The 18,124-nt window shown below is 39.1% G+C and overlaps 1 protein-coding gene across 1 annotated transcript in view; it reads left to right on the top strand.

Moving 5' to 3' along the window:
• Window positions 1-523: 523 nt before the first annotated feature.
• The window catches only part of ARHGEF4 (Rho guanine nucleotide exchange factor 4), a 167,040-nt gene continuing 149,439 nt past the window's right edge, over window positions 524-18,124 (top strand). The window contains exon 1 of the mRNA XM_057374268.1: window positions 524-791. Coding sequence (XP_057230251.1) covers window positions 753-791 — 39 coding nt within the window. The 5' untranslated portion in view covers window positions 524-752. The remainder of the gene's footprint in view (window positions 792-18,124) is intronic.

Below are 18,124 nucleotides of genomic sequence, written 5' to 3' on the forward strand. Positions count from 1 at the left end.
ATGATCTCCCTCTGAGAACTTGCCTGAACTCTGTAGTTGTCTTAATTCTAAGTGCACTTTGAGAAGACAGTGTATAACTCAGTCCTGGCCACTAAAATGTTGATAGATTCTTTGCTACGTGACATAGGTTGCATCTCTTGCTGCTGAATGTTACTGAAGTACAAGTAAACTTTAAGGGACTTTAATGTTCAGTGAGAAAAAAGACAGAAGTGAAATTACATTTACTTTTCTGCACTTCAAAAGACTTGTTCTGCAATTTTTTCTTACCTTTAAAGATAGCAACTAGAAAGCTCCCAGTGTGGGAGCCTTTGCTTTTAAATGCTGCAGCAAGCATAACACTCACTGGGTGAACTTGGAGTTGGCAAAAGCAAGAGCTGGGGGGGATGTACGGGAACATGTGCTGTCCTTTGTAGTTCCAGTTCTTTTAGAAGCACTCACAAATAGCTTTAGTTTCTTTAGCAAATACAATGGCATCATTCTGGGCATGCCTAGTGGAAGTGTTCTGGGGCTAGTAAACTGTGAACAAACCTGTTTGCATTGCTGCACTGTACAGCGCAGCACAGATAAGCCCTAATTGTTATGCAACTCCTTAGCATAAGCTCCTGGCATGGCTCATATGCTTCCCTTGTACTAAGACTGTCCAAAATAGCAACAAGAAAGCATGTAACTAAAGACACAGCAGGAGYGCAGGAATTCACCCAGGCCTTGGATGTTCTAAAGATTGAACAATTCTTCATTTTAGACCTTCCAAAATGCTAAGCATAATGTATTTTCTTCGGAGCTTCTTCAAGGTAAGCARTTTCAAACTTTTCCTGTTTGTTTGGTTTAGTTTTGTTTTGACAAGAGAGAAACTTGGATTTGAAGACTTTGCACAGGAATGTAGAAAGTACTTTTCTTGAGAACTGATGCCCAGTAAGCAAATACATGCACCAGGTTTGCAATTTGCTTTGCTATGTTAACATCAGATTTGTAGACAGTGCTTGTTTTCAGCTACCATAAAAAAGAAACACTTGTTGTGGATTTGAGAGATCCTTAATGATGGAAACCATAAAATTTATGGTGTAAGCTATCCATCAACAGGGAGTTTTTAGAAGTGAAAGATTCATTTTATGTGACAAAGCCAAATCTTAACTTCTAATTTTATTACTATTTCCTGAATTGTTTGTTGCATTTTAAGCATGCCAAATAGAGTAATTGAACGCTAATATAATAAAAAAAAGTATTTTAGATACAAAATACATTATAAACTGTTGTCAGTAAGTTCATATGAAATAACCAGACCAAATATCTCATATTCAGTGATGGGTATGTAACTCTCRGGGGACAGTTTCTCTTTCTGTGAGTCTAATTAAAGTTTTATGAAGAGCTCATGCTGCTGCCTGCTGTCGGGCTGCAATAGCTGCTTGWGATCTGAGTCCCAGCTGTGGCTGTCACCCTGCTCAGTCACARCACTGTCGAGGTGCAGCTGGAGCGTGGGCTGCAGGTTTGGGTAGAAGTGTGTGCTGATGATTTGGAGAAGTGTAGGTCAAAGGAATGAAAGTGTAATTGGATTAGAGAATATTTGATTATTCTGAGATCTAAAATGGTAGAATTTGAAGCTCAGCAGAGAATTATGCTAACTTAGAAGAAAAACGCTTAAGGAATAAGATAACTGTAATCAGATGAACTCCGGATTCCCATTATGTTGTCACTTGCACATTTGCATGCCAAACTGCTTCTTGATAAAGTATGCTGCAGGATTACAGCTGCATTGTGAAGGCAGAAGTATATCTCAACTCGGAGTTGCTCGTGGAGACCAACTGCTGTTTGAAATAAATATGAGAAAAAGCTTAATTTTGTTCTACGATTTATAGCTACAATTAGCACCTGCAACCAACCCAATTGTCCATGGGAAACAAGTAGCACTCCTAAGGAGGTGAATTCCATTTTCAGCAGCCTTCCTTGGGCACATTGTATACAGCTGATCTTCAAAACTGCTTACATTTCAGTTGAAAATATCTACTTACTTTTATCTGAATTATTTTGTTACTCTAAACACTGCATTCTTTGAGAGGTAAAAGTGAGGGACAGGAAAAATACAATGGGATGTTTTTTCTCTGTTACTGCTATATGGCTATTGACTATAGCAATTATTGACTATAGTTGCATTCTTGCTGTTTTATCACATGACAAGCCTTGACTTTCAAAAAATTTAGCATAAGTCATACTGATAAAGTATATGTAAATGTCCTACTTCAATGTGGGAGAGTAAACTTCTCAGTACTTACAAAAGTATATTTTTACATAAAGACCAGTCAYCTACAATCATCTGTTTGAGAAAAACAGGACTGAGTAAAACTGTTAGCTGTCAACTGTGTTATGATGATTACTGGATTCATTTCTAATAATTTTAATGTAAGATCTTTTTGCCATCTATGTTGGTTGCAGTTGRTTTGCAGCTCATGTCTATGAGTTTCATTCTGCATTCATTGACTTAAATCTAACAGTTAGCTAAGTTGGTCAAACTATGTCTGAAATGGAGGAAGAAATTAAGACTATTGTAGCATCAGTTTCTTCATTGTTTTCTGTTAAGTTTTCTTGRAATAGAAAGCTTTTATTTGAAAGCTGGCCAAAATACAGAATATCTAGAGCTGTATTTTACAGGTTCTGTGCATCCCATGCTGCACTCTGATGTTCTTGTGACATGCTAGAATGACCCAAATAGCTTGAAACGCAGTCTGAGGCCTTGGCCAAGTTTCTCAATGGATTGTAGCTACTAAAATTCCCATATCCATTCCTGGGAACTTTAATAGTGTCACCCTCAACTGATTGCAAAGAAAAAGTAGGCTGGACCGAACAGCAGTAGACCTGCCCTCACCTTTGGGATAAATGCTGCTGTGGGACAGTTACTATGGTGCCTCTTGTCCTCCTCTGGAAGTTGTATCAGCACCTCTGCTGATGAGAGGAGAAGGAGGAAGTGGGAATATCATAAACCTATAAATTATTATAATTTTTTTTAAAAAAAGAAGCATAAAATCCCTAGAGCTGGGGGCAAGACCACTGGGCAGAGTTGGTAGAAAGGAGCTCGGAACCCTCTGCATGCCCCTGTTTGTGTCTGGTTCAAGGCTTTCCTAGCATAGGACTGAGTTTGCAGCACACAACTCTATCATGGCACCTTTCAAGCACACAAAATTKCATGCACATCTGAACTTAGGAGKTTGTGTCAGCAGAGATAGCTTGTTATATTGTGGCCAATCAAGTTTTTTGTCTCCCATAATTATCAATTTAAAGACCTAATATTTTTATCTCTGATTCTCCCAAGAGAAAGGGAAGCAGGTATTGAAGTTATTATGAATGGGTCTGAGCTGCTGGTTTTTCTCACTAATTAAAGTATTTCTCTAATTAAAATATTCTACATGACTGTTTACTGGGTAAGAAAATATTTGGTTTTGACTGAAAATGTGCAGAAATCAAAGTGTAACTCCTTATTGAATGAGAAGCCATAAAAATGGCATGCATGAGCCATAATTAGTTGTTTGTTGAGAGGTGCACAGAAAAGTTTATGGAAACACCTTCTTTCTTCCTTTAATTTTACAACCAGAAAATGCTGTTTAATACTGCTGGTTTTTATAATGATGACCACAAAAAGAATAATATTTTTGCTCATGGCATAGAGCATTTYAAAACAGGCAGCCTGTTGCAGTCATTTCCAATTCCTCTCTAATGCCACTGGTACAGCAGTAAACAAGGCACGATGCAGMTTTGCCACTAATACCTTTAATGCCTCTAAAATAGTACACCTATTGTTCTCTCTGAACCAAAGCTCCAGGGCTCTAATACCAGCTAAACAGTTCCTGGCCACTTTAAATGGCCCGTGTATGCCTGAGCAGGGATGGCTGTGTCACCAGTTGCAGAGATTTTGGGAGCACTGCTGCTGCTGTCATAGGAAGCAGTATTGCACAGCTGTGGAACACCCTAAATTTGCATCAGATTCTGCATTCAAAGTGTTGAAGTGTTGCTTTCTCTCCTTGGTCATAACTTTCATTTAATTCTGCTCATAAATCTGTGTCATCTTCCTGGATTTGCAGCCATCCAGCTTTGACTTTGGATCCGAACCAAACTTTGCTGGTTTTCTCTTTAAGCAATGTGCCAAACTTGYATTTACATGAATCAAACTGAAAAGTTTATTCACAATATATGTGCTTCTCTTAAGGAACTTTTGTTCTGATTTAAGAATTCAAGGACCACATTTGTACTAGTTTTAGGTCTTGCATGTGTGTTTTGCTAGATATTCACCTATCCTGAAAGTTTAGGTTCCCACTAAACTTTGTGGTTCAGTTCTTTTTTCATGACCATCAGTCTTTTTGCTGGGCTAAGCTGTTAGTCTCAGCCTTGACTGAGGATTACCTTGGCTTACCTTCTAAGATAACTGTGAAATGAGTGCTGAAATAATGTCTGCTTATTCTGTCTGAGGGTCAGCTCCTTTTTCCCTTCAAGTGAAAGAGCGGAGATTTCTAAACAAAATTCTGCTTTCAGCTGGACCTGTGCCAGATATTTAACAGAGGCAGAGACCCTGCTGAGTGGACATTCCCTTGGAAAGTCAGAATGTTTCTCATTGAAAATGTACCTTGTTATCTGCAGAAGCTTTGGTTCTGTTGTGTGCAGTTGTAACATTGTTGCTGCGTGGGGCCACGTCTTGACTGTAACATATTTGGCTGAATAATGACTGTGGATATTTTAGGTTATATATGAAAAATTTAGATTTGTCCAAAATGACTATCACATGGAGCTGTTAAAAATGTGTTTATCAGTTGTCATCTAATCTGTATGATGTGATGTACGAATGTGATCTTTAAGCATGTTAGGCAGTCAGGCAGGCAGATGATACGCAGGTATCTTAACAAGACCTTTGGCACCCTGTGAGCATGTGGAGGTTCCAATCTCCTGGCTAGCGAGATCATCCTGTACTCTGGGATTTCTGTGCACTGATGCTGCAGCTTTCTAAATAGCAACAAAAAGTATCAGGAACAAACAGAACATTTCAGCTGGCTGGGAACTGCTTTCTTGCAAAACTGGCTGAAGAAGACTGTCARTGTTCAGCTAATGAATTTCTTGTAGCATAAATTAAAGCAAGACAGCATTGAGCTGGAGCTAAAGTGACAATCCCAGAATGTCAGCTTAGATCTTACAGTCATGTCTGCAGAAACTCATACTACCTGAGTAACAACTCTGCAAGTAATACCAGAATACACACCTCTTCATTAAAAACTTAAAGAGGGTTGCTAATGTCTCATTTAATATGCAAAACAACAAATTTGAATGCTTGCATGTGTGGCTGTAAGAACCCCTGTGTTATATTGGCATGTAGAAGAAGTATTACAGTCAATGCCCTGAATAATTGTTCTTGCAAAAAATACAAAATAAATTTTACTGGCATTTTTAAGTGTCTTTAGAAAGACAGCAGTTTTAGGACCATAGATTCATGTATAAAATGCCTTTGTGAAGGTCTTATTTTCAGGGGGACTGAAACAGCTGTAGACAAATACTTTTCAACTGAGGTAACCACAAACTCTAAATTTTGTCCTAAGAATGTAGCATGCTTTGACTGAAGTGCATTTTCCACTGAGACAAGCAATATAATTGCCAGAGTTAAATTTTCAAATAATAGCTTTGATACAAGGAAAAATGGAAATTCATACATTTTAATCCTGTAATGGCTTCCATCTAAAAATCATCGCTTCCCAATAGTTAATTAAGCTGCAGAGAGTATGGCAAATCATTGGGATTGGGAATTCCTTATCCCAGATAGTTATCTTGTACTTTCTTAAACTAAAAATGCTACACAGTGTGTGGCAATGGGCAGTCTTTATGCAGAAAATAAATGCTGTAATATGGGAAAGAACATGATACCAGATGAGGATACAGGAGATACCCATTTCTGTATCAAAAGCATACTGGTGAGGTTTACCTAAGAGATACTTCACATATCAGAAGATTAAAATTAGCCTGAAAAGACTGTTGAATGAAAAATGAAATGAGGTTTGTAGTTATTGGGTCAATGAAGATGTACTAGTAAGGAAACAAGATGTCAGATGAGCTCTCACTGTTTTAAGGAAGGAATGCCTGGAAGAGGCTTAAGGACATATAAAGGGAAAGGTAGAATTGCTTTGTATGCAAAGTATCTGAATGATGAAGAGACAGAGTCTCTGAAGCACTAATGCATTTCTGCATTTGCAATAGAAACTGAAATTTATGGCAGCCAGGTTATTCCTGATTAACCTGCCTGTGTACATTAAAAGGGGTGATGCACACACGCTCTTCCTCATCTGAAATACTGCTGCWGGAGCTGGAATGTCTTTGTCTACAGTATAAGAGTGCTATTATCAGTCTAGGGGCATGGAAGTAAATCCTGTATCCAAATTATTAACCTTTACAATTAATACTTATTTCAGTATATATTAATGGCTGTTGCTTTTAAGGCAGGACAGATCCATGACTTACATTGCACAGAATAACCCGTAAAAGGTAACAGTGGTTAAAAGTGTAATAATGGCTACAATTTTAATGCATCCATTGACAGGAATTAACAAATATATCCATTTGCCCAGTCCTTTAACTGAGGATCACTTTGATTTCTTGGCCAAAAGGATTATTTGCATTTTCCACCTCTGTATGTGACAACACACATTGTGTGTAGCCTCCACAAAGATCATCAAGTCAAACTCAGAAAAATACCCCAAAACCCAACCAACCAATCAACAAATTGGGCTCATTAAGAGAGTACATGTGAAAAGTGATATCCAAGAGTGAAGAATGGTTTTCTTACAGGTAAAAGTGTGGGGAAAGTACTGAAAGTATTAGTCAGCTTTTGTGTAATCAAAGCTTGTGTGATGTTGAGATCAAGATTTCCTGCAAAGTGGCCTTTGGTACCTTTTGGCCATTGGTACAGTTTCCCAGTTCACAGAATTATGGTATTGTTGGCTCTGCTCCAAAGAATTTGGGCTGCTTGAGAGTCACAATTTTCTTTTGCCTTCAAGAGATGGAATCCTGCACAGCTGGAATAGGTCTTGCTGCTGAGAAASTTCCAGTAACATTATTGAGGTCATACAGATGAGCATCTAATTACTTAGATAAACAGAGTTTCAATTAACATGATTGCAATCTAGTAGCATTTAAATAGTGTTCCTTAAGAAAAGCATTTCACCCTGTACACAGCCTATACATGAAGAATGAAAATCTGTATGATTAAACCACACCACAAAGTTAAACATTGCCAGAACCTATACATAGCCTTAGGTTCAACTTTTGACCCCACAAGAGTTATTGCCTAAATTAAAATCCCAGGAGACAAGGCAGGAATTTGCATCAGATTAATTGTCAATGACAATATTTTTGTGGTTTTATGCAGAACGCAAGAAGATTAAAATAATGAACAGTGCCTTGCAACAGGCAAACACTCTTTGGCTAGGTCAGCCTTCTTCCTGGCACATCAGCCAGCTGGGGCTGGAGCTGTTGGAGGCATTTTAGATAATTGGCTCAGCTGCTTCAYAGCTGAAGCAGCATCTTTCACATTACACACATTAAAAAAAAGTTGAAATACTGATTCYCTCTTCAGAGTCTTATCTTGCCAAGATTGAAGGTGGAAATTAAGGCAAGCCTTGCTCCAGCAATGAATGGTGATGACTCTTCCTCCTCCTTCTGATTCTAACACTTCTCTGCATCAAACCCCTCTGCATCAAATTGGCTGAGCCAATTTTCTACCCTGATGCTGAATAGGTGGGAGATAATGAACARTCTGTTACTCTTGGAAATCTCCCATGGTAGCCTTGCTACAGATGCACTTGGCAAGCTCAGGACAATGTTTAATTTTGAGTGAAATGCTACCTGGTCATWGATGTGACCTTTCTGAAAAACAGCGAGGGCTTTTCCTCTTCACGGGGGTCTCATAAGCATCTTTGCTTCCCTGGCACTAACAAATTCTCCTTTTAAAACAGTTTTGTGGTCATGGAAGGCCTCAGACAAGCCTTACTTGCAGAGCATGTTTCTCTCTACTGGCTGAGATTGAGCATTTTCAATAAACAACTTTCTAACCGAACTTGGAATATGACCTTTCCTATTTTCAGTATGATTTCAACAAGTCTTTTTGTAGCAGGTGAGCATCAGACCCTCTGTATTCCCTGTGGCATATTAAAGAGGTCAAGTATAGTAATTTAAAAAGCAAATAACCAGTAGTATGAAGAAACCAAAGTTTTAATAAACATATTTTAAAAAGCAACAATAACAACAAAAATTATGGATTATCAGATGAACATTCAGAAACAGCAAATTGAGATTGAGTTAGAAATGGATATTTCTGCAGTYCTGGGAAAGGAAGAAAGTCTTTCAGTTCACAATGTTGTCCTATAGTGAAGGTAAGCTGCTGCAGGGTACTGAATGATTGATTTCTTGTCTGCTTCTCAAATTGTAATTTATATATATATATATATATTCTATTTTTTTCTTTGACACTTAAATGGCAAACACACATGTCATTAAATCGTATTTTGGATATTCTTTATATATTTTCATGATAATTAAGTTCCATGAGTTGAAAGTCTTAGCGACCTCTGAAGTAGGATTTGCATAAAATATTGGAAAGGTATTGGGACATGTTTGAATCAAGTGTAAGGGTAATAATATCTTTTCAAAGTCAACCTTTGATGCTGTCTAATAAACAGGATCCTTCTGTAATCAATTGATACCCTCCCGTCCGTAGATTTATCTCAGATTTGTCTGATAGCTTGGYTGCTCTGGGAAGTGAGGTGTAACTAACTACTACGCCCAGTGACAGTGTGCAGGTATCTTTGAAGCAGTGAAAGGAACTAGATTGCATGTGAAGTCACCAGCAGGCTGAAATAATCATGACCAAATGGCTAAGACAGGTGTTTTTCATCCTGTTCTTCTATCAGGCAAGTTATTCCAGAGCACTCCAACTGGTACCAGATACCATTTCACTAATAATTAGAACACTTTCTGAGCACACAAACTTTGTCTGTGGTACGTGCTGGTAGGTGACAGTAATTCCTGTAGGTGTAAATTCATTCAGCTCCATGTGCAACCGTGTAAACCCTTCTTATCAACACTAATACATTTTTGTTTATTCTGCATTTCAGTTAATGAAGTGCCATAATACCCTGGCAATAGAATCTTAACAGGCAACTCATGGGAAAAYGATTCATTCTATCTTCTGGAGATTCATTTGAGACAGATGGCTTTATATATTTGTCATTAATCACGATGAAGATGATTATGTCATCTGAGAGAGTGTCTGTTCAGAACGTGGAGACCCTGCAGTATCATCCCCAGACTCTCTTGCCCACAGTGAGGGAACATGGGACAGGCTTGGGAATTGATGGCACAGCAAAAGCTGCTCCTGTGTCTGGGTAAACAAGAGAACTGAGCCTGCATGGAGCCACTGCTGCCATGTCTGTGCTTCCGCCCTCCTGCTACCCTGCTTTTGGCTTGTGTCTGCAACTGGTGCAAGAAAAATTGGTCTGAATTTTGAACTTAACTCCTCCTAAGCCAGCTATAGGGGGTTTAGTTTAGTTTAGTTTAGTTTAGTTTAGTTTAGTTTAGTTTAGTTTAGTTTAGTTTAGTTTAGTTTAGTTTAGTTTAGTTTAGTTTAGTTTGGAACAGCTGGCTGACTTATTTGAGAAAACATGTAAATGCTACCTTATTTTGACTGCCTTCAAAAGAATCAAACTATTTGGTTACTTTTCACTCATTTATAAAATGAAATAATTTTCTGAYCCAGAATAGAACATTTAATAATCCTACAGGTAGTGCATGTGGCTCCTGAAWGGACAGGGAAATCACCTGTAAGATTCTCTTTATAAGTTTACAGCAAAGCTAGWCATTCTGTGCTGCTATAATGATATACACATAATAATGTATGTAAATATGTAATATACATAACATACACAATCTTACTTTGCTGTAATCCACCACTGCATCAAAATAAAGTTCGAAGAACCAATCCTATCTATCTGTGGGAAAGCCAGAGATGGGGCCTTGCAGTGCCACTCTGGCTGCTGCTGTGGAGATGTGCAGCCGTGGCCGTGCCGTACTCCAAAGGTTGGGATTTTCTTTCTGGCTTTACTGACAGTATAACAGAGCTGATACCACCATGTTAGAAGAACTGACCCAATGAATGAAAGTGTTTGTGCCTCTCCCTCTTCTCCTTCCTTTGCTTGCCTGCRAAATGCAACAGAAAATAGAGAAATGAGCCCCATGTAGAAATCAGATTATTTGCTTCCTCAGCTCTTTTTGGTCTCGCTGCAGAGAGCTCAGGGCTGCCCATTGCATTCTGCCAGCTCTGCAGGTTCAGCTGGATCTGGCGGGCTCGGGGCTGTCACTCTGCTTTGTTCAGCTTCATTCTGCTGATGACATGGGGTGTCTCTGTGCTGGGGGACACTAGCCTTGCGTGTCTTTTTTCTCTTGTCTGTGAGGTGTAAAGTCCTGGAACAGCATGCTTTGCACAGACAATTCTGAAAAGAGGAAAAGAAGCCAAACACAGCTTGAGTTATGTACTCCTGGAAGTCTTATTTTATGTGAAGAAATAATTTAAGACTCCTGCTAAAATCCTTGGCCTTCTACCCTACACCTGGCCTCTCTCTGGTAATGCATCACCCAGCAGGCGGTCGGTAAGAGCATGAGCCTTCACCCCCTGTGTTTGGAGTGCTGTTTCCTTCCTGCTCTTGCTGSTTTGATACTTTCAGCTGTTCATTGCTCAGGCACTGTTAGCTAATATAGCAGGTCTTTGCCAGAAAGCCTGAAAGAACTGTAATAGTTGTTATTTGCAGTATCTTAAACTTCTTCTAAAGAAATTCCTTTTTTTGTTTGCTTGTTTTTAAACTCCTGTGGCATTTGTTTCTCAGCAGGACTTCTGAAATAGGCCAAATTTTACCTTGCTTACTGTTTGTTTATCCAAATAGTGATGAATGCTTTTACTAAAAGCAATTTATATCTGATCTTGGTGTATCATTCATAGCTCTCCTAAGGCTGTGTTTCCATGACAACTAATTAATAAAGATTAGCTTTTCTTATGGAGCGTAAGACTCAAGTACATCTTGTTTTGTGATGTAGATAATCTCTCGATCTTGTTTTGGAGACTGGGTCTTGTCACAGAGATGCCACAGGCAATCTGTTCTGATTTATAGCCAGACTGGGAAGACCATTAGGGGTGAAATCTTTCAGGCAGTTTTTATTTCATGGGTTCTTACATTTGTCTACTTGTTTACTAGTCCTTGGTCGGTGAGAATTACGCAGTCTCTTTTGGTTTGAGGAAGCCACATTTCTTAACTTTTGCTAATTTTAAATTAGCTGAAGAAGAATCTACATCTGCAGATAAATTATGTTAAAACAAAGGTGTTTAGTTTAGAGGATATACTGTTAATAATATAAAAAGTAACAGAAAAAGAAAAATAACAGTGTAACCTAATTCTTATATTTCTTTAACATAATTCTTATTTTATAACATACCTGCTATATTATTAAAAGGTATYCTTGAAACTTCAAAAACAAGCTGGATTTTGAGTTGCTTTCGGTGTTAGGAAACAAATACTTCAACTTTTCTCACCTGTAAACTTGTTAACAATGCTGTTATTTTCAATTCRTGGGGAAAGGAAAACAGGCATCAAAGCTTCCTTGTTTTTAGGAACTTTTAATATCAACTGTACTTGGGCAACATCTGCTGTGTGTCTCAAAAACTTTTGAGTGACATGTGCCTGGATGCTATTTGGTTTTGTGTAAGGGTGAGCCAGGGATAATCTGACGCTTTACGCTAGATTTTACTCAGATATCTGACCAAACTGAAACTAATTTTATTTTCTAARACCAAGGGTTTTAGAAGAGGAGGGTTTCAGGTGAAATCAAAGATGGTGTGTTTCTATCACCTGAGAATATAAGCTTTACATCCAGGCATTCTTGTGTTTCTGTATCAAAACTCAACCAAACAAATAAGAATGGTAGYATACATTAAGCTTTGGGTTTGATCTCCCTTTCTGTCTGTGCCTTACCTTTCTGAATCAATGAAGCACTTCTTGGCAATTCTTGAGGTTACATCAGTACCATGTAAAGTTATGAGAAAATTCTCCCAGTGACAACAGTGTAGGGCTGTGTAAGAGTGGAGTAGCACTCCAGTGACTACTCAAGAATTAACGTCAGCAGAAGGCTTTGTTTCATTTTGACTGGTGTACCTCGTCATTGTGCAAAGTATTTTCACAAGTGAAATCCTGATGCTGATGTCAAGTTACAGACTTGTTGGTTTGGTTGCATCTTTCAGCAATCCATCAGGTACCTGATGATGTGCTCTTAATAGACTGAAATGCATTTTTTCTAAAAAGTTAGTCTTAATAAGATCTGTAAAAGTATCTCTTGAATAGATTTATTTTACCCTTCCTTTGAAACAGCAGGCTCTCTCACTAGTCTTGCTAGCAATAAGTAAGACCCGACTGACAAAACACTTTTCCACAWGGTCTCTCTGCAGCCATTCAGGGCTGCATCCTATTTGCATGAACAGTGCCAAGTACTTTGGTGCCCTGCAAATGAGGACCAGCTCTTCAAAKCTGAGACATAAGCCAAGACCACCCACATGTAGGAGGAAACCTGCATTTGCAAGCCGAAAATTAGCTTCACAGCAGGATTGTGTCTCATAGGGCCTGGTGAAGCCTCACTGCAGAAACTGTTGCAGGGTTTTATTCCCTATGCCAGCCACAGGGAGGGCACTGATTCCAGTGGGATGTCATTTTGGTGTCTCTGAGGCAGCAGGGTGGGTGCCATGAACAGCAGCTGCAATACTGGAGAGAGAGCAGGGCTAATCAGCACCCAAACCTGTACCAACCCCAGGGCAGCATAACAACAAAGGTGTTTTCACTTCCCAGCCAGGCTGGACCACAGTCCAGTAGTTGTGTCTCATTCCTTGCTGTGCTCCTGTTGCCTAAGCAATACATCTAAAATCCCTAACTAGCACGCTAAAGATTTGCATGTCTTGACAGGAGAATTAGATGCCACTGAAGAACACAATTATCCTAGAGAGAATTTAAACCCTCATTTATCTTAAACCTCACTTTTGGAACTCCAATGGAAATAGTGGCATATGGTCTGTCAGTCAGTTGTGTTTGTTCTGGATTTATGACACTGGGTCTGGGCTGATACTTTGTGAGGTTTCACTTGCTAATTCATGAATTCTACTCATGCTTCACAGTGCCAGTGGCTGTCATCCTCCTGTTCACCCCCCCCTCATACTTTCATGTTTCTATTTTGATATATTTCTGCTGTTTTAAAGACAAACTTTCCACATGTTTTTGACTCCAGAACTTTGGTGTTTCAAAGGAATTGACACCACTACTTCATGCAAATAACCACATGAGCTGAGATCTCTGTGCAGGTCCAGAGATTACAGTAAATGCAGCTGAATTCCCAAGGAAAAAACATGCAGGAAATAATTTTTGTTGACAATATTATGTCCACTACCATTCTGGAGAGCTCATTCCCAATATTTTGTACTGAAAATTTTACAGAGTTAGAAGTTCTGTGTCAAAKTAGTTAGAAGAGAGGCTTTTCCTCCTTTTGTAGATGGATATATTTATTCTGCCTTTTCTTATGATGAGAAGTTTGTAACTCCTCCAGCTTGTAACATTTTAACCTGTTGGAATGTGTCCTACTTCTTTTTACAGTAACCTTTTTTTCCTATCAGATCAGTTTCTTGAAATAATGTCAATACACAATTTTGTGCATGAGTAGCTCATGCTAGGTTGAAGTAAATAAAGCATCTTTAGGCACAAGTCACTTGCTGGTATGAAATTTGACCCAAAGTTTGTTAAGAGAGAACAATTTCTCCTGCTGACATATTTAGACAATTTACATATGATTTTCAAAAGAGACTATTTTCATCAGTGGGTGGTTAATAGGCTTCATTTCTATGCTTGSTTCATTCTCAGTGGGAATTTATGAACAATCTGAATTATTTAAACATAAAAAGCTTGGCTTTAATCATGWCACAATAACAAATATAAGAATTGTTGAACTTTCAGCATCAGCATGAATTATTGTCTTCTGTTGGTTTGGCACCTCATATATCTCAACTTTCAGAATAACTTGAGCTTGAAAACAAGTCCTTGGATAACCTGAATCCTCAGGTGACACCCTTTTCCTCTGAGGACAGGGAGGAGATGGATGTGGCCTTTGGCAGTGGGTCCTGTTCCTGGGTACAGGGAGCACCTGAGGCCTGGGAATACAGAACATGGGGATCTGCAGCAGGGGCCATTGGATAAAAGGTCTTTGAAGGAAAAYGACTTTTTCTTATGCATTCTTGTATAGCACTGCTAAATCTAAGTGATGTTATTATCGATGTTTAAAAATGTATTTATCATCTTAAAAATTGCAGGACATTGGCAGGTTTTCACAGGTAACACTCATGGAAAATTTTGACATTGATAAAAAAAATTCTCTATCCACTGTCTTTTCTGAAAGAAATTTTTAACCATGGAAGTAGAATAACCTTTGCTCTCTGAGAACAATATTCAGTCTATTCCAGTCATCCTCACAAATGAAGCTTTCAAGAAAGAAGAAATAAGACTTTTACTTCTGAATCAATAGGGACCTTTTTAGCCCCAAAAGTAAGGGGAACAGAACACAAGGCTGTATTCTTGCAAGTGGGATAATATTAAACCCCACTGAGGCAAGAATTTAGCCTTGGAAACAACTGAACCTTTTCAGATCTTGCTCTTAGTCACTTTCAGTCTTTGATACAGAGGTATAACATTATTTTAAAATTACTCTTAAATGTTTAGGGCTTGTTGTACAACTTATACAYTGAACAAGTGTACATTGTAAATTTAAGCTGATTTCAGGAGAGTTATTTTTACCATGCTCTTGGAGAACAAGTCTCCAGACTCTGGGAAGGAAAATTTCAAAATTGTAATAGTCTAAGAAAAGAAAGGGAAGAATTTGRAGACTATATTTAACTGCCTGAAATTACCAGAACTGTGTGTTTCCCTGTGCTGGCTAGTGTGTATATTGTACTTTTTTGTTCCCAGTTTATTGGTGTTTTTCCCTAGGGGAGAAATCTCTCTGATAAAGTGTGATGTTGGTACTTTGCCCCTTTGGGATTTGCAGTTTATGCTTGCAAACRTGAACTGAATGAGTTCACCGTCCTTGAACAGCTTTGTCTCCTTGGCAACACCAARGGGAGAAAAGGTGCTGGGAAAGCCTTTAGAGAGCTGTTCTGCTTCTGCACATTCTCGTGCCAGTGAAGACTTAGGAGTGGGTCTGCCCTCTCTGCTCTTGCTGAATCATGGTASAGGCCTTGATACTTCAGCCAGCTTYTCCTGCAGGGATAGAAACCMCTGTGYCAGTTTTGACTCCTGATGTTAACTGAGTCGATTGTAAATAGTGTAAAAATGAAATAGGCTCTTGTGCTTTGAGCAGCAGAGGACTGCTTCTGAATAAAATGAAGGTGGCTCTTAATATGGATGTTGCACATTCTGGGTGTTTCAATAACAGATCGTGCTCTTCAGGTACCTGTTTTTTAGATCATCCTTCTCTTGTTGCTGCATAGACAAACAGCTTTATATCAAAGACCACTTTTGCATGCTGCTTGTTATCAAGCATAAGCCTGCAGGAGATGCCTGTAAAGGTTTTTGTCTCTATGAAGTCAGTGTGAAGRCTTAAAACATAACAGGGCTGGTAAAAGGGCTCTACTTGAAAAGCAATAGTTGTATTTTTTTATGTCTAGATCGTTGCCTGAAGTGAGAAGCTCCACTATGCTCTCAGTGCCTTCTATTCTCTTGAAAAAAAAAATAAAAAAAAGTGTTGCGTTCCTCCCCTGATTATAAGAGCCTCAATTACTTCTTCCAAGAACAGTGTATTAAACTGATGGCTCCTAATCCAGATAGCTTAGASACAGGTCCTTAAAGGACACAGTGCACATGTGCTGGAGTTTGATGTACCAATGTGTATGTCTTGATCATGCTTTTCAGAGTTGCACAGACAAACTTGGACTCAGTTTTCCATATCTATGAGCTGGAAGCTCACAGACCCATTTCTGTCAGAGAATCTCCACAGACATGTTACCCTAAAGATGAATCCAAACTAGTGTGTCCTGACTTGTAACACAGACAAGGGATGCACAGCTTTTGGCACAAACAACTCATGGATATAAACAAACTTTCCTATGAAGTTTGCCACAGCACTGTTAGCTAACGGGAAGCACTGGCAGGACTTGTATCTGAAATTATTCTTCCCTCCACTTTGAAACTGAAGAAAACAGTGGAATAATGTGATGTTTGGATTTTAATTTTTTAATCACTCCTTGAAATGTTTGGATTTTACAGTCAAAATCGAGACAGTAGCATCCCAGTTGCCAGAGGGAAACCTTCAGTGGGAGGTGGTATCCCATGTAGGAGTGTATCAGCTGGCTGTGTCCTTTGGGTGGAATTCCTAGTTTTATCCTTTTGCTGTYGTCTTCCTTGCTCTATTTCTATTGACAGGGACTTTGTGGAGGTCTTTTAGCACAGTAAGGTGTTCTCAGTGTGGCCTCACCAGTTAKGGACAGCTCCCTATGCCTTTTCTGGGTAGTTTGTGAAGAAGAAGGGTGAGAGGTGATGAGGATGGACAAGTGTGCCCAAGTCTGAGCATAATGAAGTTTTAGCTGGTGGGAAATTGATTGGTTACAACAAAATTTATCTATTTTAGTACTGACATAGTAGTAAATATGGATGGTGATTGATTCTTGATGTTTCTCTGAGGAGCTGCCACTCTCACCCTTTGACGGATAGAAGTTTCAGGGGCACGCTGGTATATTAAATAAGCAGAGGCTACTTGGAGTTATCCACAGACTGCAGCAATCAGGACATAATGGCTCTGCTTGGAAAAGGAGAAGACTGCCACTGAAACAGTACCATTGATCGATGCAGGAAAACAGAACTGTTTATAGGGCTGTGGAAGTGTCAGACTTTTTGAGGAAATATAGACTAAATAGACTAGAAGCCAAATACAATCCAATGCGGTAGTTTTGTTCAGCTTGTTCTTTTAAAAACACAATAGAGAAAGCAGGCAGACATTATTTTTCTGGTTTGGTAAACATGGTAAAAATAGATAACATGCTGGCATAGCAAAGCCACACCACCAGCAGAAAAACTTCATGGACATGCCCATTTTGACAATCAAGGCAATAGGTAGGAATCCGATCTGAAATCCTGATGGAACAGTGTCTCACATGGCAGCTGTCCAGATATAGTTMATCAACTGTTTAATTATCACCATGATGGTGATCAAGCTAATTTGACACAGAGCAATAGGCTTTATATTTTGAGCAATAGGCTAAAACTTTGAATTCAGTCTTGGAGCTTAGAAAAACTGTGCAAAAGCAAAAAAGAGATTAGTTAGGAGGTGATCCAGGGGAACAGYGAGAGACAGGAAGTATCAGCTTTAGCTGCTCTGGGTTGAAGCCAGAGGAAGAGGTCCTGTTACAGTGCCTCCCTTGTGACAGAGAGAGCAGCAGTTTAGATGTGTGTATCAGCCCATTTCTTAGGAAAAGGCTGGAGAGTTGTGTGTGAACTTTTGACTACCTGTGCAAGAAGAAAGGTGACTGATAAAAATCTTGGAGTGGCAAAAATGGTGCTGAGCTGGCTTTGGCTGCAGAGCTGCTCCTTGGGTTGTGATGGAGCCCTGCAATCCCAGCCACTGGGTGTGTGCTTTGCCTTGGAGCTCCTAACCCCCTCAGGATGCCTGAGGAAATGTTTCTCTTACTTTACAGCCACCACTGACAGCTGGTACCATGGGCATAGTGCAAGAAAAAAACAAGGCTGTAGTTGTCCATGAACATGTTTTTGGTTTCAATTTTTCTCTAGGAATCAAAAAAGATATTCCCTCTGCTGATAAATGACTGGAAATTGAAGACTATGCGGACTTTTCTTACTTGGAAGACACATAAAAGAAGTGAATCTATCAGAAAAATTGAGGAAGTGTTTTCTGGAGTACTGTTGCATAATCTTGCATGTTTTTACATGCTGTGTTTTGACATACACTTTGACATGCTTTAGATGATTATTACCCTGTGCTGAATTTCACTTTATGCCTAATACACTTCACCTGGAGTTGAATG

This window comes from Malurus melanocephalus, unplaced genomic scaffold, assembly GCF_030028575.1.
Source record: "Malurus melanocephalus ecotype Western Australia unplaced genomic scaffold, MMel_1.1 scaffold_220, whole genome shotgun sequence".
Classification (NCBI taxonomy): Eukaryota; Metazoa; Chordata; class Aves; order Passeriformes; family Maluridae; genus Malurus; species Malurus melanocephalus.